Source organism: Vombatus ursinus, unplaced genomic scaffold (genome assembly GCF_900497805.2).
Source record: "Vombatus ursinus unplaced genomic scaffold, bare-nosed wombat genome assembly UNPS02011369.1, whole genome shotgun sequence".
Classification (NCBI taxonomy): Eukaryota; Metazoa; Chordata; class Mammalia; order Diprotodontia; family Vombatidae; genus Vombatus; species Vombatus ursinus.
In genome coordinates this window covers 5,798,060-5,816,584 of record NW_020951147.1, presented here as the reverse complement: position 1 = coordinate 5,816,584, position 18,525 = coordinate 5,798,060, and the positions used below count along the sequence as shown (strand labels likewise).

Below are 18,525 nucleotides of genomic sequence, written 5' to 3'. Positions count from 1 at the left end.
GGGGGTGGGTCCCTCGGTAAGGCAGCACGCCAGGTGACGGGGCAGGTCGGTCTCCTTGGGCAGGGCTCTATTGCTGGAGGTGCAGTTCGGAGGCCCCTGGGTAAGGCACTGTGTTGACAAGAGAGGGTGGTATGGGTGGGAAGCTGCTGGGGTTGCTTCTCCCTGCAGGGACGGCTGCCATGCTGCTGCTACTCCCTGTGGTCCTCTTCCACCTGCTCCTCACCTGCCACTCCGGCCCCTGCAGCCTGCTCAACCTGCCCTCCGAGCTGCCCCCAACCTCTGCCTTCTGGAGTCCTTGGGCTCTGCTGCTGCTTCTGCTCTGGCTGGGGCTGCAGGCTACACTGTACCTGCTGCCCATGGGCAAGGTGAGGGGCAGAGCCCTGGAGGGGAGGGGTCAGGCAGATGGGGAAGTGGGGAGGGAGGGTCCTCAGAGCTGCTTTCTGTCCTCCGCAGGTATCTGAGGGCAGGATGCTGAGAGACAAGAGCCACCTGCAATATCCAATTAATGGTGCTAATCTACCTCCCACCTAGACTCACATCCCATCTCACCTAGGCTGGGTCACCCTCTGTGCTAGGGAAAGGGGGTTGGAAGGGAGTACAGGCCCAGACTTCCCAGCCTCCATTGCTCCCCCTGTAAGGTGGGCTCCTACTCCTAGATGAGGAGGGGCAACTGATCCTTGGAAAGTGGCCTGAACCCCAGCATGGGATCGCCTCCAGCCAACGGGTGCAGCCTGTGTCTGAGACTGCCCCACACACTGCACCTCTCCATAGGTACCTTGCCTACGCCTCCAAGAGTAGTGGAGAGGCAGATCCTGGGGACTTCCACAATGACTTTGGGGAGGCTCTCCGGAGGCCAGGGCCCTGGCTTTGGGGTGGGGGTGGGGGAGCTGGGCACGGGCTTCCTGAATGGAATAGGCTCTCGTCCTGAGATTGAGCACCCAGGTTTCCTTCTCCAGGGTTTCGGTGCCTGGGCCTGACGGCTCTGCTGGTGGGGCTGGGGCTGGCAGGGGGTCTGCCCCTCGGGAGCCTCTCAGAACTGCTCCTGCCGTTGGCTTCAGCAGCCACAGCTATAGCCTTCATCCTCAGCCTCCTCCTCTACCTCAAGTCCTTTACAGCGCCGCCTTCAGCCCTCGCCCCCGGGGGGAATTCAGGTGAGACTCACGTGATCTCCAGGCAGACGGAGAGCACAGAGGTCCAGCCAGACCCTCAGTGGAGTCTGGAACAGGTGCTGAGTGAACACCTCACCTTCTTGCTCTAGGTAACATCATCTACGACTTCTTCCTTGGCAGAGAACTGAATCCCCGATTCGGATCCTTTGACCTCAAGTATTTTTGTGAGCTTCGTCCAGGGATGATTGGTTGGGTAAGGGCTAGCTCCCGGCCAGGGGCCGAGCAGACTCCTGGTAAAGAAGGCTCAGGCAGACAGAGGGTTTAAAACATGCAAATAAACTTGGGCATATTATTTTCATTGGGTCCGCTAGGTGGCGCTGCAGTGGGTAAAGTGCCAGGCCTGGCACTGGGAAGACCCATCTTCCTGGGTGACCCTGGGCAAGCCACAAAATGGTTACAGGAATCTCTGCCATGTGTCCTTTACCCTAGATTTCCCAATTTGTTATTTGTGCCTCTGACTTCATAAGTTCCCATCCTGCCAAGATTGGATTTAGGGGGAGGAAAGTGGAGGGAGATTAACAGAGGTGGGGGATGGGAGGGAGAAACTGTCTGGCAAAAAGGAGATAAAAAGCCTGAGAAAAGCAGCTTAGCTTGGGACCAGGGGCCCCACTTCCTAACAAAACAACAACAATAATAATACTGGCTAACCTTTATGTAGGCCTATTCTATGCCAGACGTCGTGCTAAACACCTTACAAATAATCTCATTTGATTCTCACAACCACCCTGGGAGATAGGTGCTGTTATTATCTCCATTTTACAATTAAGGAAACTGAGGCAGACAATGGTTGTGTGACTTGCCCTGGGTCATACAGCTTCTAAGTATCTGAGGCTGGATTTGAACTCGGGTCTTCCTGACTCTGGGCCTTGTCTGCCAGATTCTTTTCTGATCCACTTGGCTTGACTCCAGGTTGCTCCAAGCAGGTTCTCAGGGTCTGCAGAAGTGTGGGCTGGGCAGGGATAGTTCCAACGCCAGCTGAACCCCCCTCTTTTCTGCGTAGGCCCTGATCAACCTGGCTCTGCTGTTGCAGGAGGCTGAACGCCAGGGGGGTTGGCCTTCCTTGGCCATGGGGCTGGTCAATGCCTTCCAGCTTGTCTATGTGGTGGACGCTCTTTGGAATGAGGTGAGCACAATTGGGACAGGGCAGTCCGCACTCTGGGCCCCAAGGGCAGAAATGATATAATCAATAATGATAGTATCATCCCATCTGATTCTCCTAACCACCCTGGGAGGTGGGTGGGAGACCACTCTTGGGGATCATGGGTTAGAACGGGAGGTACAGGGTACGAGGGGGTGGAGGGGGAGAAGGGGAATTGTTCTCTCAGGCTCTGATGACCACTCCTAACAGGAGGCAATTCTAACCACCATGGACATCATCCATGATGGCTTTGGCTTCATGCTGGCTTTTGGGGACCTGGCCTGGGTCCCCTTCATCTACAGTCTTCAAGCCCAGTTCCTTCTGAATCATCCCCAGTCTTTGGAGTTGCCTGTGGCTGGGGCCATTTGTCTGCTATTTGGTTAGTTACTGGGGAAGGGGCTAGAGGAATTGGGAGACCCAGCTTCTAGTCCCAATGCTGCTAACCATGGGGGCTCGGTCAATTACTTTTCTCTGGGCCTTAGTGTCCTCATTGGGACGATGAAGGGGTTGGAAATGTCTAAGGCTCCTTCCAACCCTGACGTCTCATAGTCTAGTTGGGGATGGGCAAGGAACAGAGCACATAGCAGGTGACAACATGGTGCCTTGGAGAGTGCTGGGCCAGAAGTGAGGAAGACTCATCTTCTCAGACCTGTTCAAATCAGGCCTTTCTTTCTCCCATAGCGATTGGCTACTTTATCTTTCGTGGGGCCAACACACAGAAAAATACCTTCCGGAGGGACCCTACTGACCCCAGTGTGGCTGGTGAGCTGGGACCTAGGGACATGAGGAATGTGCCAGGACAGCTTAGGCTTCTCCCTGTTTGATTTTTGGTTCCCATTGTCTACTCCAGGCCTTGAGACCATCCCCACAGCTACTGGGCGGCGCCTGCTGGTATCAGGGTGGTGGGGTATGGTCCGTCATCCCAACTACCTTGGAGACCTCATCATGGCTCTGGCCTGGTCCCTGCCCTGCGGTGAGTTGGCTGTGATGAGAAAAAAGGTTTGGCTGCCAGGGGTCAGGGTGAGAGGCCTCAGGCTCATGATTCCAGATGGCAATTGTGGAAGCGGGGTAGGAGGGGCTGGGTCACTGAATGGGGTGAGGATGGAGGTAATCCACCCCTGGGGAAGAGACCTGGACAGGGTTTGGCAGGGTGACCTCCGATGGGAGACTGACTTCTTGTCCAGAAGCTGAAGTCATCCCCCCTCCTCTGGCAGGGGTGACACACCTGCTTCCCTACTTCTACGTTGTCTACTTTACCATCTTACTGGTGCATCGGGAGGACCGGGATGAGCGCCAGTGTCTCCAGAAGTATGGCCTGGCCTGGCGGGAATACTGTGCAAGGGTGCCTTACCGTATAGTACCATACGTCTACTGAGCCCGCCTGCCCCATGAAGGAACAAGGCTGGGGGCGCCCTGCCCTCTGCGCCTCTTCCCAGACAGCACACCCAGCAGCCCAGTTTCGGTCATCTGGAAGAAATGACACCTGCAGCTTGCCCCTTCCATCCTGGTGATCTCTAGGCCCTCGATGCCCCCTTGGGCTACTCAGATACCCACTCTGAGCCTCAGTTTCCTCCTCTGAGGGAGGAGGGGCTGCATGTACTCGCGAATGATTCTGAAGTTGCCCCCGGGACACAGGGAAGGGGAGCTGGGGAAGCCTGTGAATAGAGCTCTGCTGATGGACCTGTCCGAAGGCTGGTCATTCCCTGCGCCCGGGGTGGGGGGAGGGGGCGGCACAGACAGACACACAGCCCCGGAGGCGGGGTCAGTCTCGAAACGAGGCGGCTTTATTGAGGGGTGGGATGGGGGCCCCAGCTGCCCTCAGGCCAACTCCTGGATCAGGGTCCTCGGGGCCGGGGGGCGCGGGCCCCCCCACAGGCGCTCCAGCTCCCCGCTCAGGGCCTCCACTCGGCCGGCCTCCTCCTCCTCGGCGTGGTACTCCTGGGCACAGTCCAAGGCCAGCGGCGTGAGCGCGTCCTCGTGCTCGTTGGTCCAGGACAGCAGATACTGGCACTTCTTGCGCGCTCGGTAGAGGCGCTCTCGCTGCTCGCCCGCGGGCACGAGGCTGCGCGCGCGCCCAAACGCGCGCGCCAGTTGCGCCAGCGCCGCCAGGGAGTAGCCCTTCTGCACGCCGGGCTGCGCGCTCTCGCCCAGCAGGAGGCGCGCGGCCTCGCGCATGGCGCCCCGCGCGCCCAGCGGCCCTGGCGGGTGCGCGCCGGCCCTGAGCGCGTGCGCAGCCGCATGTAGCGCCTCGCGCGTGGAGTGGAAGGCCTGGCGGGCGCCAAGCGCGCCGGCCACGCCCAGCACTGTGGCGCACTGGTCCAGCAGCAGCTCGGGGTCGTCGTCGAGGCCGCCGTGGTAGAGGCCCTGCGCGTGCGCGTAGGCGAAGAGCACGTTGGGCAACTGGAAGCGCAGCAGGGGCGAAGGCGCGCGGCCTCCACTGAGCCGCGCCAAGGCGGGGATGGTATCAGGCACGGGCGGCGGCTGGGCCTTGGGCTCGAGCACGTCCTCGGAGGTGGGGGCAGGCTCAGAGTCCTCGGCGCCTTCCTCGCGCACGCGCAGCTCCTCCAACAGCGGCGCCCGCGCCCCGCCGCTCCACCACCAGGGCAGCCACGGCGGCAGCAGGCGCCCGGCCTCGCCCCGGCTCAGGAGCCGCTCGAAGGCCGCCTTCTCGGCGGGCTGCAGTCGCTCCCACAGGCCCCCCAGGCCCTCCAGGCCCTGACCCTCCTCCGGCGCCTCGGCCTCGCGCTGCTGCCGCAGCCGGCGCAGGGCGCCCGTCAGGCGGCTGGGTGAGGCGGTGCGGCCGCGGAGCTCGCCTAGCACCTGGTCCCTGTAGAAGGCCTCGGCGCACGCCCCGTGCGCCCGGTAGCAGGGCAGCGAGCAGTAGGGCACGTTGCAGCGGGGGCAGGTGTAGCGCGCCGGCTTCGCCTCGCCTGGGGGGCAGTGCCCACACGGCCCCCCGGGCTCCATGGTAACGGCCTTCGCGGGGCCCGGAAGTGCTGCCCTCCGATTTCCGTCGGGCCTCAAAGCACTTCCGCCAGCGCCACCCTTAGCTGTGTGGTCGTAGAAGTCTCCGCCCCCGCGCTTCCGCCACGCTCCGATTGGCTCTCGCAGTTTGGTGGGCGGGATCGAGCAGAGTCCTGGGTGCCGGGAGCCTGGGTAGCGCGATGGCTTGTCTTTTCTTGGAGAACTTTCAGCGAAATCCCCTCCAACTTCTCACGGGTTTGAAACACTTGTGGGGTGGGAAACACCCTTACTGTAGGAAAGAAGGCCGGGCCCCCCGTGTCGACCCTCGAGGCCACCCAGAACAAATTCTAAGCCCCCTTCCTAGCCGTGCGTGCAGACATTTCCCGCCCCCTCCCCCATCCAGGGAGCGTTCCTTTGTAACTAACAAAAAAGAAACTGACTCGTAGTCTAGGGGCGCCGGCGACTCTCCCGGACTCCCAGGAGGGGGCAGCTCGTCAGGGCCTACCCCTCGGCGCTTGTTATTCCGCTTTTGTAGAGCGAATCAGGGAATTACTGCGTTCCTGACTCTTCAGGCTTCGTTCCTTACGTTTATTTAACGGGCACTGGGCGGCGAAGTGGATAGAGTGCTGGGCTTGGAGTCGGATCTTAGTGCACATACGTCCTATGTGACCCAGGACAAGTCCCTTAACTCTGCCTCAAATTTCCTCATTTGTGAAACGAGCTGAAGAAATGGCAAGTATCTCTGCCAAGAAAACCACAGACAGGCTCACGAGGAGTTGGACGTGACCAAACAAAAACATGAATAACAATTATTGAGCAGCTGCCGCCTCTATGGGCACCAACTCTATTTCCAGTTCTTTGCTGCCACGGTGCAGCTAGCAATATTTGGGCATCATCGTCATCTTCGGCCTCCTGGTGGCCCGTTGATTTGTCCTTCCTAAACTAGGGGATCCAGAGCTGAACAGAAGGGCCACAGGGTGTCTGGCCAAGGCAGAGGGCAGTGGGACTTAGGTCTTGCTGGCTGACACCAAGCTTTCTTGGTGGCCTTTATCAGTGACGATTCCACGTTGCTTTCAGTCCATTAAAACTCCCATGTTTTCCAGGTGACAACAGCTCCCTCACCCTATTGCACTTGCTAATTTTTATAAATCTTTGAAGGGTCTATTCCTGTCAACCTTGCTCCACTCTGCTGAGGTGTGGTGCCAAGAGCCCAGGATTTGGATCCTTGCTGACACAGCAATATAGGATGAGGATTTGAACTCAAGTCCAGCCCTCCTTCAACCGAACCCCATAGAGTAGATTAAATAGTCCCAACATCTTTTTGTGAAACTCCCTTAAAGTCAAATCAGCCCTTTCTCAATACCGAGGGAGCAGAAAAGCAGAGGCCAGAGGGAGGCAATGGTTCCCAACCCTTTTCTGTCCGGATGAAAGAGTCAAAACTAGTCCTACCCGTCTCACGACCCAACACAACTCCATACTAATTTTCTCCCATGTCCCTATTGCTTTAAGGCTGACCAAACACCTTTTCCACTGCTGAAGTAGGTAAGAAAACAAAACTAGTGCTTTAGATGTTAGAAAGTTCAGGTGGAAGCTTGTGAGTTGCGTGAGGCAACACCTGATACTGGATTTTGAGTTTGGCAGAACAGGGCTCCAGTTTCTGTCTTCTTCATAGTTTCAACTAATTGGTCAAAACTGGCAGAGGCTGAGTACAGAAATACAGGTTATCAGCAAATAACCAAACCCGGAGGGAAAGCTCAGGGCAGCTTTCTCAGCCAGTTCCTCACCCATGCAGATCCTGCCCTCTACTGTTTGCCGCTCCCCTCCTTTTTCTTCAAGGACTCTCAACACCCATTCCCCAGAAAATCAGTTATGAGTCTCAGCAGAGTCACAAGCTGCTTTATTGGGGACAGACAGAAAGCACCAGGGAATTAGGAGTTGGCATTGGGGCCCTTCTTCTTGCCAAAGGTGGGCACTACGTTGACAAAGCGTCGGTTGTACTGCATCCTCCTCTTAGCGCGCCCAGTCTTCTTCTTCTTCTTCTCCTGCTTGGCCACCTAGGAATAAGACGAGAGAGGCAGACTCCAGGCGTTTAAATACTTGCTCTGCGTACATGTAGGCAACAGCAGACCCAGGTCATTACTTTACACGGGGTTGTTAGGTTCGAATGAAAATGTACTTATGTGATGTGTGTTCACTTTACACCACTGGCATGTGAGCCAGAGAGCAGAGACTCTGACTATTTATATCCATCATGCTTTGTATAGAGTAAGCAATAAAGACTCCATCCATTCACCATATAGTTAACATCTTGTCCCTGTTCTCTCAAAGCTTAGTCTTGTTAAGACAGAAAACAGGCTACGCGAGAGGCACAAGGTACATTGAAAGGGAACAAAGGCTTCCCGGACCATTCCCTCCCCATGCCACCCAGTGCCCCATGTGCAGGGTGACTGAAATTCAAATAGCGCCACCCAGACCCTGGGCTCACCTTGGGAGTCTGACCCCTCACTTTTCCAGCTCGGGCCAAAGAGCCATGGACTTTACCTGAGGGGTGAAATGAGACAGATATAAATCGTGAGAATTACATATACATACTTTTAAGCTTTCACAAGGTCAATGGGCAGACCAATGCTAAAACTGCAGCATCTGGAAATAAACTAGCCTTTAGTTCAAAGCTCCAAAAAAGTACTTATTTCCCATCCTTGTTTTTGAGACCTCCAAAGAGAAAAAAGCCACTGAAATCCACGGACTTGGGATCTGAGGGTTAAAAGACCCTCGAACTGAGTTCATGGGAATTGTTTTATCTGGTTAAGTCAATGCTGCTAACCACTGCACAATAAAGTGATGAAGGGAAGAAAGTACTCTGAGCAGGCAGCAAGCACCAGCTGGTCTAGGGGCATAAATATTGCCATATTAAGGACTTGCAAGCTCCAAAGATGAACAACTGCTTAGTGTTTGCTTAAAGATTCCATCAAGATAAGTACAAATACTACCTGACTTAGAAACAAAGGGTAGAGTCAGAAACAAATGTGAGGAAGGAGACAAATTACCTTCAGGAAAGGGTCATGGCCAAAGAAGGAATAAAGAGGATAAGAGAAGGTAAAATGAACAGCCTTGATTACAAAAATTAAAAAAGTTTTTGCACAAACATCCAATACGGCAAAGATAAGAGGGGGAAAAATCTGGAGAAAGCTTCACTAACAGAGGCCTTATTACCAAGCTATATAAGGAACTGATCCAAATTCAGAACACTAAGAATCATTCTCCAATTGAAAAATCATCAAAAGATACGGGCAGGCAGATCTCAAGGAATTCAAACTAAAAAGTGTCCCACAATCAATAATTAGAAATGCAAAGTAAAGCAACTCTGCATTCATCAGATGGGCAAAACTGAAAGGTGATGGGAGAAGAGGAACAATGAAGGTGGCCCTGTGAGTCGGTCCAGCCAAACTGGAAAGCAATTTAGAGTTCGGGTTATGCCCCCAAAGTACAAACCTATATAAGCCCTCTGGCCCAATGAGATCAATACAAAGCCTAGATCCAAAGATATCACAAAGACCTGTTATGTACCAAAATTACCGAAAGCAGCTTTTTGTGGTAGCAAGGCCCTAGAAACCGAGGAATAGCTGGACAAATCCATGGCACGTGAATATGATGGCATACTACTATGCTTTAAGAAATTACTAATGGATTCAGAACTCAGGCAGTGAAGTAAACAAAACCCGAAGAACAACTTCAGCTGTAACCGGACTGGTAGAAAGTAACCACTCTAAACTCTGATCAGTGCAAAGATCACTCAAGAAGGTGGTTCAGTGGATGCAGAGATGGGACTAGCGGTCAGGAAATCCAAGTTCAAATCCTGCTCACTAGCGATATGACTGTGGACAGATGCAAGTCATCTGTGCCCAAGTTTCCTCACCCGTAAAATGGAGCAACACCACCTCCCTCCCAGGGTGGATACTCTTTGATGAAAATGACCACTGCCCCTATCAGGACAAAGAGATGAGAAACTAAACCCGTAGAAGGGGATGGCCACGGGGAAGGGGGGAGGCTAGTTAAATAAAACGCTTTCTAACTTTCGAGCGTGTCCAGCCGCACAGCGTCACTTACCTCCTAGCATCCGAGCAGCCACTTCCAGAGTGGCCAGAGGCTCCACCCCGCACTGCCCCAAGATGGCTTCATCCTCCAGCGGGGAGCCACCCAGCAGCAGGACCTGGTCCTCGGGAGCGATGCCCTCCAGGGATGCCACATGGGCCTGTAAGGCAGGGAGGCAGCGAGCTCGGGGCTGCCCCAGGCGCAGCGGCCTGGGGGGCTCCCTCCGCCCGTCCCTCCCCCTACGCAGCGCCCCGGCGGGGGTCTGCCCCACGGGAGGCCTCGCTCACCTTGATCTGGGCGACGGTCTCCTGCCCGGTCACCTCGAGGGTGTGCAGGGCCTGCGCGCGGACAAACAGCTGCATGGCGGCGACTGCGGGGACACGGAAGCGGCGGCTGAGGCCCGGGGCGGGGAAGGGGCGAGCGGGGGCTCGGAGGAGCAAGGGTCCGCGGAAGGAGAGAGGGCTGAGGCCGGCCCCGGTGACGGCCTCGTGCTTCGACCGCCCCGCTCCCCCGGCCTCGGGCCCCGCACTTACCTCGGACACGACAGTCCCGCTTCCGCCGCGGCGAAGATGGAGACCAGAAAGAGAGGGAGGAGGCGGGGGCGCGCACGTTCGTCCCCCCGTGCCGCCTGCGTGATTGCGCAGACCGACGCGCACGTCCCCTCCAGCCAATGGGAGCGAGCGCAAGACGCAGGGGAGGAAGTCGGTCGTTCGAGCCGGCGACGACTCGAGGGAAGGGGAGGCGGGGCCGGGCTCCGCGTGCGTCGGCGCCTGCGCGAGGCGGGCAGTGGGCGGGGCTAAGGAGGAGGCGGAAGCCCCCGCACGGAGGGAACGGAGCTGCAGCATGGCGGTGGCTGTCGTGGCGTCCGCCCTCCGCGTCGGGCTAAGGGGTTGCGGGCGGCTGGGACGCCCGGCCTGCGGCCTCCGCTGGCAGGTGAACGCGGCCTCGCCTCTGTTTCGGGCTGGGTTGGGGGGAAGGGAACCCTCTGGAGGAGTCTGATCTCTAAGCGTCGTTTACAGCCCCGAGCGTCAGAGCCTCTTCTCCGGCCCCTGTGTGTGTAAAAGGGGAAACTGAGACCCGAAGAAGCCTGGGCCCGCTGACCCCCTGACCTTTAGCGTGTCGGCGCTGGAAAGGACCTCCGAGGTCACAGGCCCCTCCCCCTCATTTTACAGACGGTTACTGAGACCCACAAAGGCCAAGGTCACGCCGGGGACCCGCACTTGAACCCGGGTCCGGGCCTCTTTACAGCGTGCCCGGCGCGCAGTAAGCGCCTAATAGATGCTGCCGTGCCGCGGCTGACTTTGGGGTCCAGGACCCGGATGCGGGGGCGGCTTTGCCCCGCCTCTGGGCCTCAGTTTCCTCCTCTGTAAAACAAGGGGCTCAGAAACACCCCCCGACGGACCTCCCCGCCCCCAGTGTCTGGGGCGGGCGCCCTTCCACGCCCCCCCCCAGGGTCTCGCGTGGAGTCTGCCGGTCAGGATGGGTCAGAGGGACGGAGGACGGACGTGCGTGTGTGTGTGTGTGTGTGTCTGTGTGTGTCTGTGTGTGTCTGTGTGTGTGTGTGTCTGTGTCTCTGTGTGTGTCTGTGTCTCTGTGTGTGTCTGTGTGTGTCTGTGTGTGTCTGTGTGTGTGTGTGTGTGTCTGTGTGTGTGTGTGTCTGTGTCCTCATGCAGCTTCCACTGACGGGGAGGGAGAGGGGAGAAGGTGCCCACCTGGGGCAGGTGCGCGTCAGGTGCAGGCGCTGACCATGAGGAAGGGCTGGTGCAGGCGGGCAGATCTTTGGGATGAGAAGCCAGGGGTCTCGCAGCATCTTCCAGGGGCAGGAGGCTGCTGGGGAGTCGGGAGCAGGGCTGGAGAGCAATGAAGGCAGGGATTTGGCTGGTGAGGAGCCGGATCCCGGGCCGTTCTGGAACTGCGCCAAACACTGGCCCGCCCGCGGGGTCCCACTGCCAGCTGGGCCTGGGCCTTTGCCCGCTGGGCACTGAAATCGACTTTTGGATCTCCTCTGGAGCCGAGCCGCCTGCCGCATGCAGCAGGTGCTTCGGGTACTTATGCCTGAATGGCCAGGCCGCAGTTCAGTTCTCTCTCCAAGGCAGACTCAGGCGCTGGGATTGGAGGGAGGTGAAGGCCTCCTGGGCAGGTAGAAGGTGCACCCACGTCGGACTCTCAGAGAAGCATACATTGAGGGCCAGCTAGTCTGATCTTCCCATTTTACAGATGAGGAAAGTGAGCCCCTGAGAGTATATCCTAGGGAGGGAGGATAAATGATTGGACTAGTTTCCTTAGATGAGATGGAAAAAGTAGTTGGAAGCCGATTGTGGAGGCTTCAGGTCCCAAGCTGAGGAGTTCATACTCTGCAGCCTTGCTGCCTTGGAGTCACCGAGGCGGGCATCGGGTGGGCAGTGGCGAAGACTGATGTCTCTGTCTCAGAGCCAGACCCAGGAGCCGTCTGCTTACCCTGGAATCGTGGAGTCCACAGAGGAGTACAAATTTGTGGAGCGCCTTATCCCTCCTGCCAGCATCCCAGAGCCCCCCAGACACCAGAGTTACCCCACGCCCAGTGGCTGGCAGCCTCCAAAAGGTGAGCAAGCAGAGAATTGGGCTGTGGGGCTTGCTCCTTGGGAGAAAGGAAGAAAGTTGGGGTTTTGGGTGCGAGAGACTCCAGGAATAATCTTGGCCATCCTGTCCCTTCATTTCTAAGACAAAGGAAGCCTGCAGGCTTGTCCTAGGGTCACACAGGTAGCAGGAGCCAGCATTTGAATCCAGTGCTCTTTCCGGTCAGCCTCAGAACTGTGAGCCAAGCCCCAGAGTAAAGATCAGCTCATTGTATGTGGTTTGCCTCATTTTTGATCTCCTGTAACCCTGGAGGAGAGACATCCTCCAGGCCCAGGCCCGAGGATTTCCCATGTCCATCTGGCCTCATGAACACTCCTTGGTAGAGAAGACATGGGATGGGGATCAGAGCTCAGATTCTTGTCATTTTATGAGTCCTAGATCCCTTGGGCGGTCTGGTGAACCCTGGGAACTTAGGAAAATGTTTTTAAATGCACAGGATTACAAAGGAAGTCAGGTAGATTGAAATCCAGATCCCAAGGAAATTCTTGGACCTCTAGAAATCCATCTCTGGGTGCTCAGGGAAGAAGCCCCGGATTACTGTGTGTTTTGATAACCCTACAGAGCCTGCCTGCTCCTCCCTGTGGTTGTCAAACAAGGCCAGGAAATTCGTCCAAATCCAGGAGATGAAATCGAGGGAGTGGGGGAGCAGCAGGGGTGGGCCACCCTTTGTACCACAGAGTCCATGATGCCCCAGGTTTTGTCTCTGAAGATGGGGGGTAGGGGTGGAATGTCTTCTCCTGGTGCTTAACACATTATGTTGGCACGTTAATCAGTAAATGCTCGGCTGGCTGAGCCCAGATGTGAAGGCCTGGGCATGCTGAGCTCTGCTCTAGGGAAGACTTTCCTTAAAGCAGGACCCAAGCCAGCCCTCACCTTTGTGATAGGCAGTCAGGCACGAAGATCTAGGGACTGGGGAACCAGCTAAGTGCACACTGGTTTCTGTCACAGATCCCCCCCCAAACCTCCCCTACTTCATTCGTCGCTCCCGGATGCACAATGTCCCCGTCTACACCGAGCTCACACACGGCAACCGTCAAATGACTCTGATCCGAAAGGTGGAGGGGGACATTTGGGTAAGTAGGAGGGTCTTGGGTCAAGGGCTGGGAAACATGGGATATGGAACGGTGGCTGGCAGGGGCAAGCACTGGGCTTGCTTGGTTTCTTCGCCCCCCTAGGCCCTGCAGAAAGATGTGGAAGAATTCCTGACTCTGCTGTTGGGGAAGGCACCTGTGACACAGGTCAATGAGGTGACGGGGACCCTACGTGTCAAGGGTTACTTTCATCAGCAGCTCAAGGCCTGGCTCCTGGAGAAGGGCTTCTGAGGGTCAGAGGGCAAACTGGATCCCGTAGGCTAGCCCCCACCCGTCTGGAAGGCCCGGCGGCTCCCCATTTGTGGCTGGGAAGTCTCCAAGGGGCTCTGAACAGAAAGGGTTTGTCAAGACTACTCTACCCCCAGTGGGAATCTTTCAGGGAAATTTCCCTGAAATGAAAAATATTTCTCAGGTAGCCAGTGTTGAGGTGGCAGAGGCCCTAGTCAAGGGGTGGCTGCCTCCACAAGTGAGAGACCAGATCCAGACCCAGCAGCATCATCAGGAAGGCGAGCCGGGCATGAGATAAGGCAAAGACGACAGAACATCACACGACATCGTGAATGCCCAGGGGGAGGGGTACCATGGCACAACCTGGCACCAACTTTAATGCAAGTTTTTATTTTGGCCGTATATACAATTGAAGCTATTAAAATTTGTACAATATTTACAAATTAAATAATCTGAAACTGTCTCCAGCAACTTTTGTTAACACACAAAACAAAGGGGAACAAAGGAAAGAGGGGAGTATGGGTGAGTCTAGGCCTAGCCCTGGCTTTATTTCCCCAGCCGCCCCACTGCAGAACCATGTCTAATCTGGAGAAACCATGAGCAATTTTCCCTCTCCCTCCCTGCTGGGCTAGGTGCTGTTTTTTACACTGGAAATAAGCTTCAAGGTTGGGTTTTAACCAAAAGACAGCAACAAGAAATTCCCCCCCAAATCAAGAAGTCTCAGAAAGCTGAGAAGGCGTCCCTGTGTGGGACTGTAGAGGCTGGCCTCGTTCTGTCCCAGCCTGGGGAGAAGAAAAACGAGCTTCTTTACACTGGAGAAGCCGGTGCTTCCAACATCCCGTCAAGTCACTAGACGGGAGGGGAGAAGTCCCAAGGAGCTGCCCGCCAGCCACAGTGGGCTACCCCCGCCTACCCCCGGCACTCACTTTCCTGAGACACGGTCATCTGTAAGACATGGACGGGAGTCCGACAGGACATAGGGCACTACTGCTACTTACTACAAAGGGGCTGCTGGAGGTGGGGGCCGTTGAAGACCGGCTTGCCTTGAGCTAATACTGCTGGGAACAGGGGAGACTCCCTCTCTCTTAAGCTGGCCTTTCCAGCCCCTGAGGGAGTATGTCTTCAGAGTGTCCACCCTTCTCTCGGGCCCCCCAAATGGAGGAGCAGTAAATGGGGCAGGAAGCTGGGTTCTCAAAGACCTCGACAGCCCCAACTCTGTCTGGAGTTAAGGGAGGCTGCGGGGGGTGAGTGAAGGGTCAGGAAGGAGACTGACCCACCAGGCCTCCAGCCCACTCCAGTGGGCAAGGAAACAGCCCAAGCCACGTGACTTGGATTCAGGAGCTCCCAAGTGGCCTCAGTGGGGGTCAGAATCTCACGTTCTTTTCCAAAGCCTGGTGACAGGGGAGATGGCACTTGGCGGTGGGATCCACTTCTCACCCACGCACAAGGGCACCACAGTCAAAACACAAGACTGGGGAGCGGGATGAGGTTGGGCAGTGTCAATGACAAGCGGGGGACCCCAGCTTCTGCAGGCGGCGGCGGCGGAGCTCCACCGCGTCAGGCTCCGCGTCTTCTGACAGGTCCTCGACCCCAGCAGACTCAGCAGCTGGGAGAGGGGAGCGGTCAAAGGTCATGAATAAAGGTCAAGCTCCGCCAAGGTAGTCCCGTGCCCCCCTCATCTCCCCCCAGGAGATTTCTTACACGGACCTGGCGGCTGCTGCACTGGCTCAGGGGGAAGCGGGGAGGCCCCTGGCGAGGGAGGGGTCGCCTCAGAACTGGGGATGCTGCTGGAAGAGGAGGCCGCAGCAGCAGGCGTAGATGGCGCAGGGGGACTGGCAGGGGCAGGAGGTCTGGGAGGGCTGAGGAAGGAAGCAGAGCAGGCTGAGGGCTGGGCCCGGCCCTGAGCATCATTGGTGCCCCGCCCCAGCCCAGCCCAGGGCCTTACCCCAGGGAGGCCAGCACAGTGAGATACTGGTTGATCTGCAACATGGCAGCATCCAGTAGGGTGTGGATGTTCCGAAGGCTCTGGAGCCGAGCTTCCAGATGCTGCCGCTCGTGACCCTCCAGGGCCTGCAGCTCCTCAGTGGTCAGGCCTGCAAAGCCTGCTGGGGGCACTGGCATGGGGGGGAATCCTGCAGAGCGAGAAGAGGGCTTGACCAAGGCGCTGAGGGAGCCCGGGCATCCTCGTCCCGTAAACCTCAACCCAGTCGCTCTAGGATAGCCACGAGGGCCCTGACTTACCAAACGGCGGAGGCAGGGGCATGCCCATCCAGGGAGGAGGGAAGGGAAAGCCAGGAGCCGGGGAGGGCCGAGAGGCGCTGGCTGCAGAAGAGCAGACATACGCAGACCATCAGAGGCAGATTCAGATCTTGGCTCTCCTCCCATTCTCCTCATCTACCCTTTCAGGCCCAGGGCTAAGGAACTCAGGCTCCCTTCTCCCCTCCAAGACAGGCCCATGTCAACACCCATCACAACCAAAGAGTCCAGGAGACAGAGCTGCTTTCTGACACTCAACCAGACTCACCCGAGGTGGAAGGTGAGGCAGGCGGGACGTCTGCATTGCTGGGGGGTGGCATGGGGGGAAAGGGGCCCATGGGAGGCCACAGGGGGAACATCCCTGGAGGAAATGGAGGCAGGAGGCCTTGGGGAACTGCAATGAGAAGGAGAGAGGATGAAGCAGAAAAGGACAGGGGCCTAGAAACTCCAGTCCTCCAGGTGGAAGGGATGAGAGGCAACATCTGGGGTGCACAGATAGCCACCCTGGAGTAGCGGGAAGCTTGGGGTCCGTGGAGGCCCGGGGTACTTACAGTTGGGGGGCTGGGGAAGGATGGGGGGCTGGTGGGGGGCAGGTGGGGGGCCCTGCTCAGGAGGCTCCGGGGCGGCTGGGGACTGGACAGGAAGCGAGGCCCGCAGGACGTCCATTCGGCAGGTGGGGCAGGTCTGCTGTCGCTGGAACCAGGAGCGCAGGCAGCTGTAAAAGCAGAATCCGAGGCAGTGAGAACACTTAGGCCTGGCACCTGCCTCCTCCCTGTGGCTCAGGAAGCCAGCGCCAGCCCCCATCTCACCTGGTGTGGAAGATATGGTTGCAGGGAAGCCGCTTGGCACCGGTCACCATCTCCTCCCTGCAGATGATGCAGACGTTGTCCATGGCCTGCAGCTCCTCAGCCGTGGCGTCCGGGTACCTGAGGAAGGACCAGCCCGGGTGAGCTGGGGTCTTTGGGGCCCAGGGTGCAGAAGGGAGGAGTCTGCACCAAAGGGGAGCACTCACAGTGTGTTCATGTTGCGGATGGCTCGGCGAGACATGATGGCGTCGGTCACTGCCTTCTTAAACTGCCTGCAAGACAGGAGGGGCCTGTCAGGCCTCCAAAGCTGCCCCCAGTCCTCCCCCGGGGCCAGGGCCCAGGCTTCAAGGAGCTTCCTCTGACTGCTGCATCCATGCACCCACACCCTTCTCATCACTCAGGCCCCCATCATTTCATCCCTAGCTGACTTGCCAGCCTTCCTCCACCCAGGTCTCTCTGCCACCCGCAACACAGATCTTCGTCAAGTACAGGCCTGGCCAGGTGCTACTCTGCTGCTCATGAATCTTCAATGGCTCCTTACTAGGAAGTCCCTACCCTCAAGGAGCAAGCCCAGCCCGCCTCGTAGCCAGCAGTGTGGGCTGTGAGAGGCCTACCTCATAGCCAGGTACATGGGCCGGATGGCAAAGAGCGGGAACGTGTGCACCTTGATCATGATCGTCATGAAGGCCATGTAAAGCAGAACTTTGATGAAGCCTGAGGGGAAGGAGGGGCGCACGTGGAGGCGCTGAGAGTGCTGGGAGCTCTTTCCCCCCCCACCAAGAGGAGGAGGAGGAGGGGGTGTTGGGGAGCTCACCTGTGAACAACTCCGTGTAAAGCATGTAGACGGCTTTGTTGTCCCAGGGGTTCTCATTCTGCAGATCGATTGAGTGCAGAACGTATTTGATGAAGATGGTGAGGACCATGGTCATCAGGATGGCGTACTGTCAAGGGAAGGAGGATGGCAGGGTCAGAGAGGACCCTCAGGCACTCCTGTCTCTTCCCTTCCCCCTCCCCCGCCTCTGCCCCCCAGCCCCATCAGTACCTCAAAGCCAAAGACCAGCTGCACAGAGGCCCCCCGGGTCAGGATGCTGTGATAGGCATGATTGACAAAGAGGAAGTCCAGGGCACCCAGGAGGAGCATGAGGGCTGCAGGGGATTGAGGGAAGCCATAAGATCGGGGCACGCACCCGTCAGGGCTGGTTTCCTCTTCTAAGACATTTCGGCCCTGGGGTCAATGTTAGGGGAGGTGGGTACCCCAGGTGCCCTCTGGGAGCTCCTGGGTAAGCAGGCAGAACATGAGGAAGTCTCTGTGGGATTTAAGGCAGTTGAAGTGCCCTGGAGTAGAACAGGGCAGGGAGAGAGAATGCAAATGAACTTCTCAAATTAGCTCTCTGGTCCAGCTGCACTTCTCAGAATAGGCAGAGGCCCAGCCTTGTTCTCAGTACCATTCACAGGGACAGGGGAGACAGACAGATAGACAGGGAAGGCCTCCGCTGCCCTCCTCCCCACTTATACAGGGCAACAAGCCCGCCAGCATCCCTCTCCTGCCCTGCCAGCACAGGTTCACCCACTTCTTTCATCCAGGGGCCACTCACAGACAATTCGGCAGTGAAAGAGCCAGGAGATGTTGGGGCTCCGTTCCATCTGGGCAAGAAGAGCAGTGGCATGAGGGCTCTGCCCAGGATTCCCATTTGTCCATCTCCACATCCTCCCCCCCTCCAGCCCCCCTTCTCTACTACTGCCTTTTCCTGCCTCACTCACAAAGTCAACGCGGTCCTCAGCCAGCCAGTGGAAACACTTGAGGAAGAGGAGGAGGGTGAAGAGTGCCACAAACCGGGGGCTGAAGTCATCCCGAAAGACCGTGAAGGCCAGGCAGGTCTCAGTCACTGCATACCAGGAGCGCTCCAGGAGGTGCTGGGTGGGGGATGGGAGAAGACCCTCATGGACCTGAACAGCTGGAGCCCCAGTACCCGGATGCCAGATCCTCTAGCACCATGACACCAGGTCCCTCCAGCACCCCGACACCCGGTCCCCCAATACCCCGACACCAGGTCCCTCCAGCACCCCGACACCTGGTCCTCAGCACCCCGACACCTGGTCCCCAGCACCCCGACACCTGGTCCCCCAGTACCGACACCAGGTCCCTCCAGCACCCCGACACCCGG

At 57.5% G+C, this 18,525-nt stretch overlaps 5 protein-coding genes across 8 annotated transcripts in view; 2 read left to right on the top strand and 3 right to left on the bottom strand.

The window, feature by feature from the left end:
• Positions 1–3,993, top strand: part of TM7SF2 (transmembrane 7 superfamily member 2) — a 4,911-nt gene extending 918 nt beyond the window's left edge. For 2 of the 3 annotated variants that reach the window (XM_027856236.1, XM_027856237.1), the window contains exons 3-11: positions 169–365; positions 454–508; positions 957–1,151; positions 1,259–1,362; positions 2,170–2,292; positions 2,518–2,686; positions 2,989–3,069; positions 3,158–3,280; positions 3,522–3,993. In XM_027856236.1, the coding sequence (XP_027712037.1) occupies positions 169–365; positions 454–508; positions 957–1,151; positions 1,259–1,362; positions 2,170–2,292; positions 2,518–2,686; positions 2,989–3,069; positions 3,158–3,280; positions 3,522–3,682 (1,208 nt within the window). In that variant the 3' untranslated portion in view covers positions 3,683–3,993. The remainder of the gene's footprint in view (positions 1–168; positions 366–453; positions 509–956; positions 1,152–1,258; positions 1,363–2,169; positions 2,293–2,517; positions 2,687–2,988; positions 3,070–3,157; positions 3,281–3,521) is intronic. The other variant, XM_027856238.1, reaches the window with a different exon arrangement.
• Positions 3,994–4,064: 71 nt separating this feature from the next.
• Positions 4,065–5,287, bottom strand: ZNHIT2 (zinc finger HIT-type containing 2). Its single transcript, XM_027856239.1, has one exon. It carries the CDS (start codon positions 5,272–5,274, stop codon positions 4,126–4,128), a length of 1,149 nt encoding a protein of 382 aa, XP_027712040.1. The 5' UTR covers positions 5,275–5,287; the 3' UTR covers positions 4,065–4,125.
• Positions 5,288–7,150: 1,863 nt separating this feature from the next.
• On the bottom strand, positions 7,151–9,983 carry FAU (FAU, ubiquitin like and ribosomal protein S30 fusion). The gene is made up of 5 exons (XM_027856241.1): positions 9,897–9,983; positions 9,651–9,733; positions 9,379–9,523; positions 7,757–7,812; positions 7,151–7,325 (listed from the first exon to the last, which is right to left on the bottom strand). Exons 2-5 carry the CDS (start codon positions 9,723–9,725, stop codon positions 7,200–7,202), a joined length of 402 nt encoding a protein of 133 aa, XP_027712042.1. The 5' UTR covers positions 9,726–9,733; positions 9,897–9,983; the 3' UTR covers positions 7,151–7,199.
• Positions 9,984–10,194: 211 nt separating this feature from the next.
• Positions 10,195–13,760, top strand: MRPL49 (mitochondrial ribosomal protein L49). The gene is made up of 4 exons (XM_027856240.1): positions 10,195–10,296; positions 11,794–11,944; positions 12,928–13,052; positions 13,155–13,760. Exons 1-4 carry the CDS (start codon positions 10,207–10,209, stop codon positions 13,299–13,301), a joined length of 513 nt encoding a protein of 170 aa, XP_027712041.1. The 5' UTR covers positions 10,195–10,206; the 3' UTR covers positions 13,302–13,760.
• The window catches only part of SYVN1 (synoviolin 1), a 5,362-nt gene continuing 468 nt past the window's right edge, over positions 13,632–18,525 (bottom strand). Inside the window, exons 3-15 of one of the 2 annotated variants that reach the window (XM_027856234.1) lie at positions 18,122–18,274; positions 17,956–18,004; positions 17,403–17,506; positions 17,175–17,301; positions 16,975–17,074; positions 16,567–16,632; positions 16,364–16,480; positions 16,106–16,269; positions 15,823–15,948; positions 15,540–15,620; positions 15,244–15,430; positions 15,000–15,157; positions 13,632–14,904 (exon numbers count right to left, since the gene is read on the bottom strand). In XM_027856234.1, coding sequence (XP_027712035.1) covers positions 14,798–14,904; positions 15,000–15,157; positions 15,244–15,430; positions 15,540–15,620; positions 15,823–15,948; positions 16,106–16,269; positions 16,364–16,480; positions 16,567–16,632; positions 16,975–17,074; positions 17,175–17,301; positions 17,403–17,506; positions 17,956–18,004; positions 18,122–18,274 — 1,539 coding nt within the window. In that variant the 3' untranslated portion in view covers positions 13,632–14,797. The remainder of the gene's footprint in view (positions 14,905–14,999; positions 15,158–15,243; positions 15,431–15,539; positions 15,621–15,822; positions 15,949–16,105; positions 16,270–16,363; positions 16,481–16,566; positions 16,633–16,974; positions 17,075–17,174; positions 17,302–17,402; positions 17,507–17,955; positions 18,005–18,121; positions 18,275–18,525) is intronic. The other variant, XM_027856235.1, reaches the window with a different exon arrangement.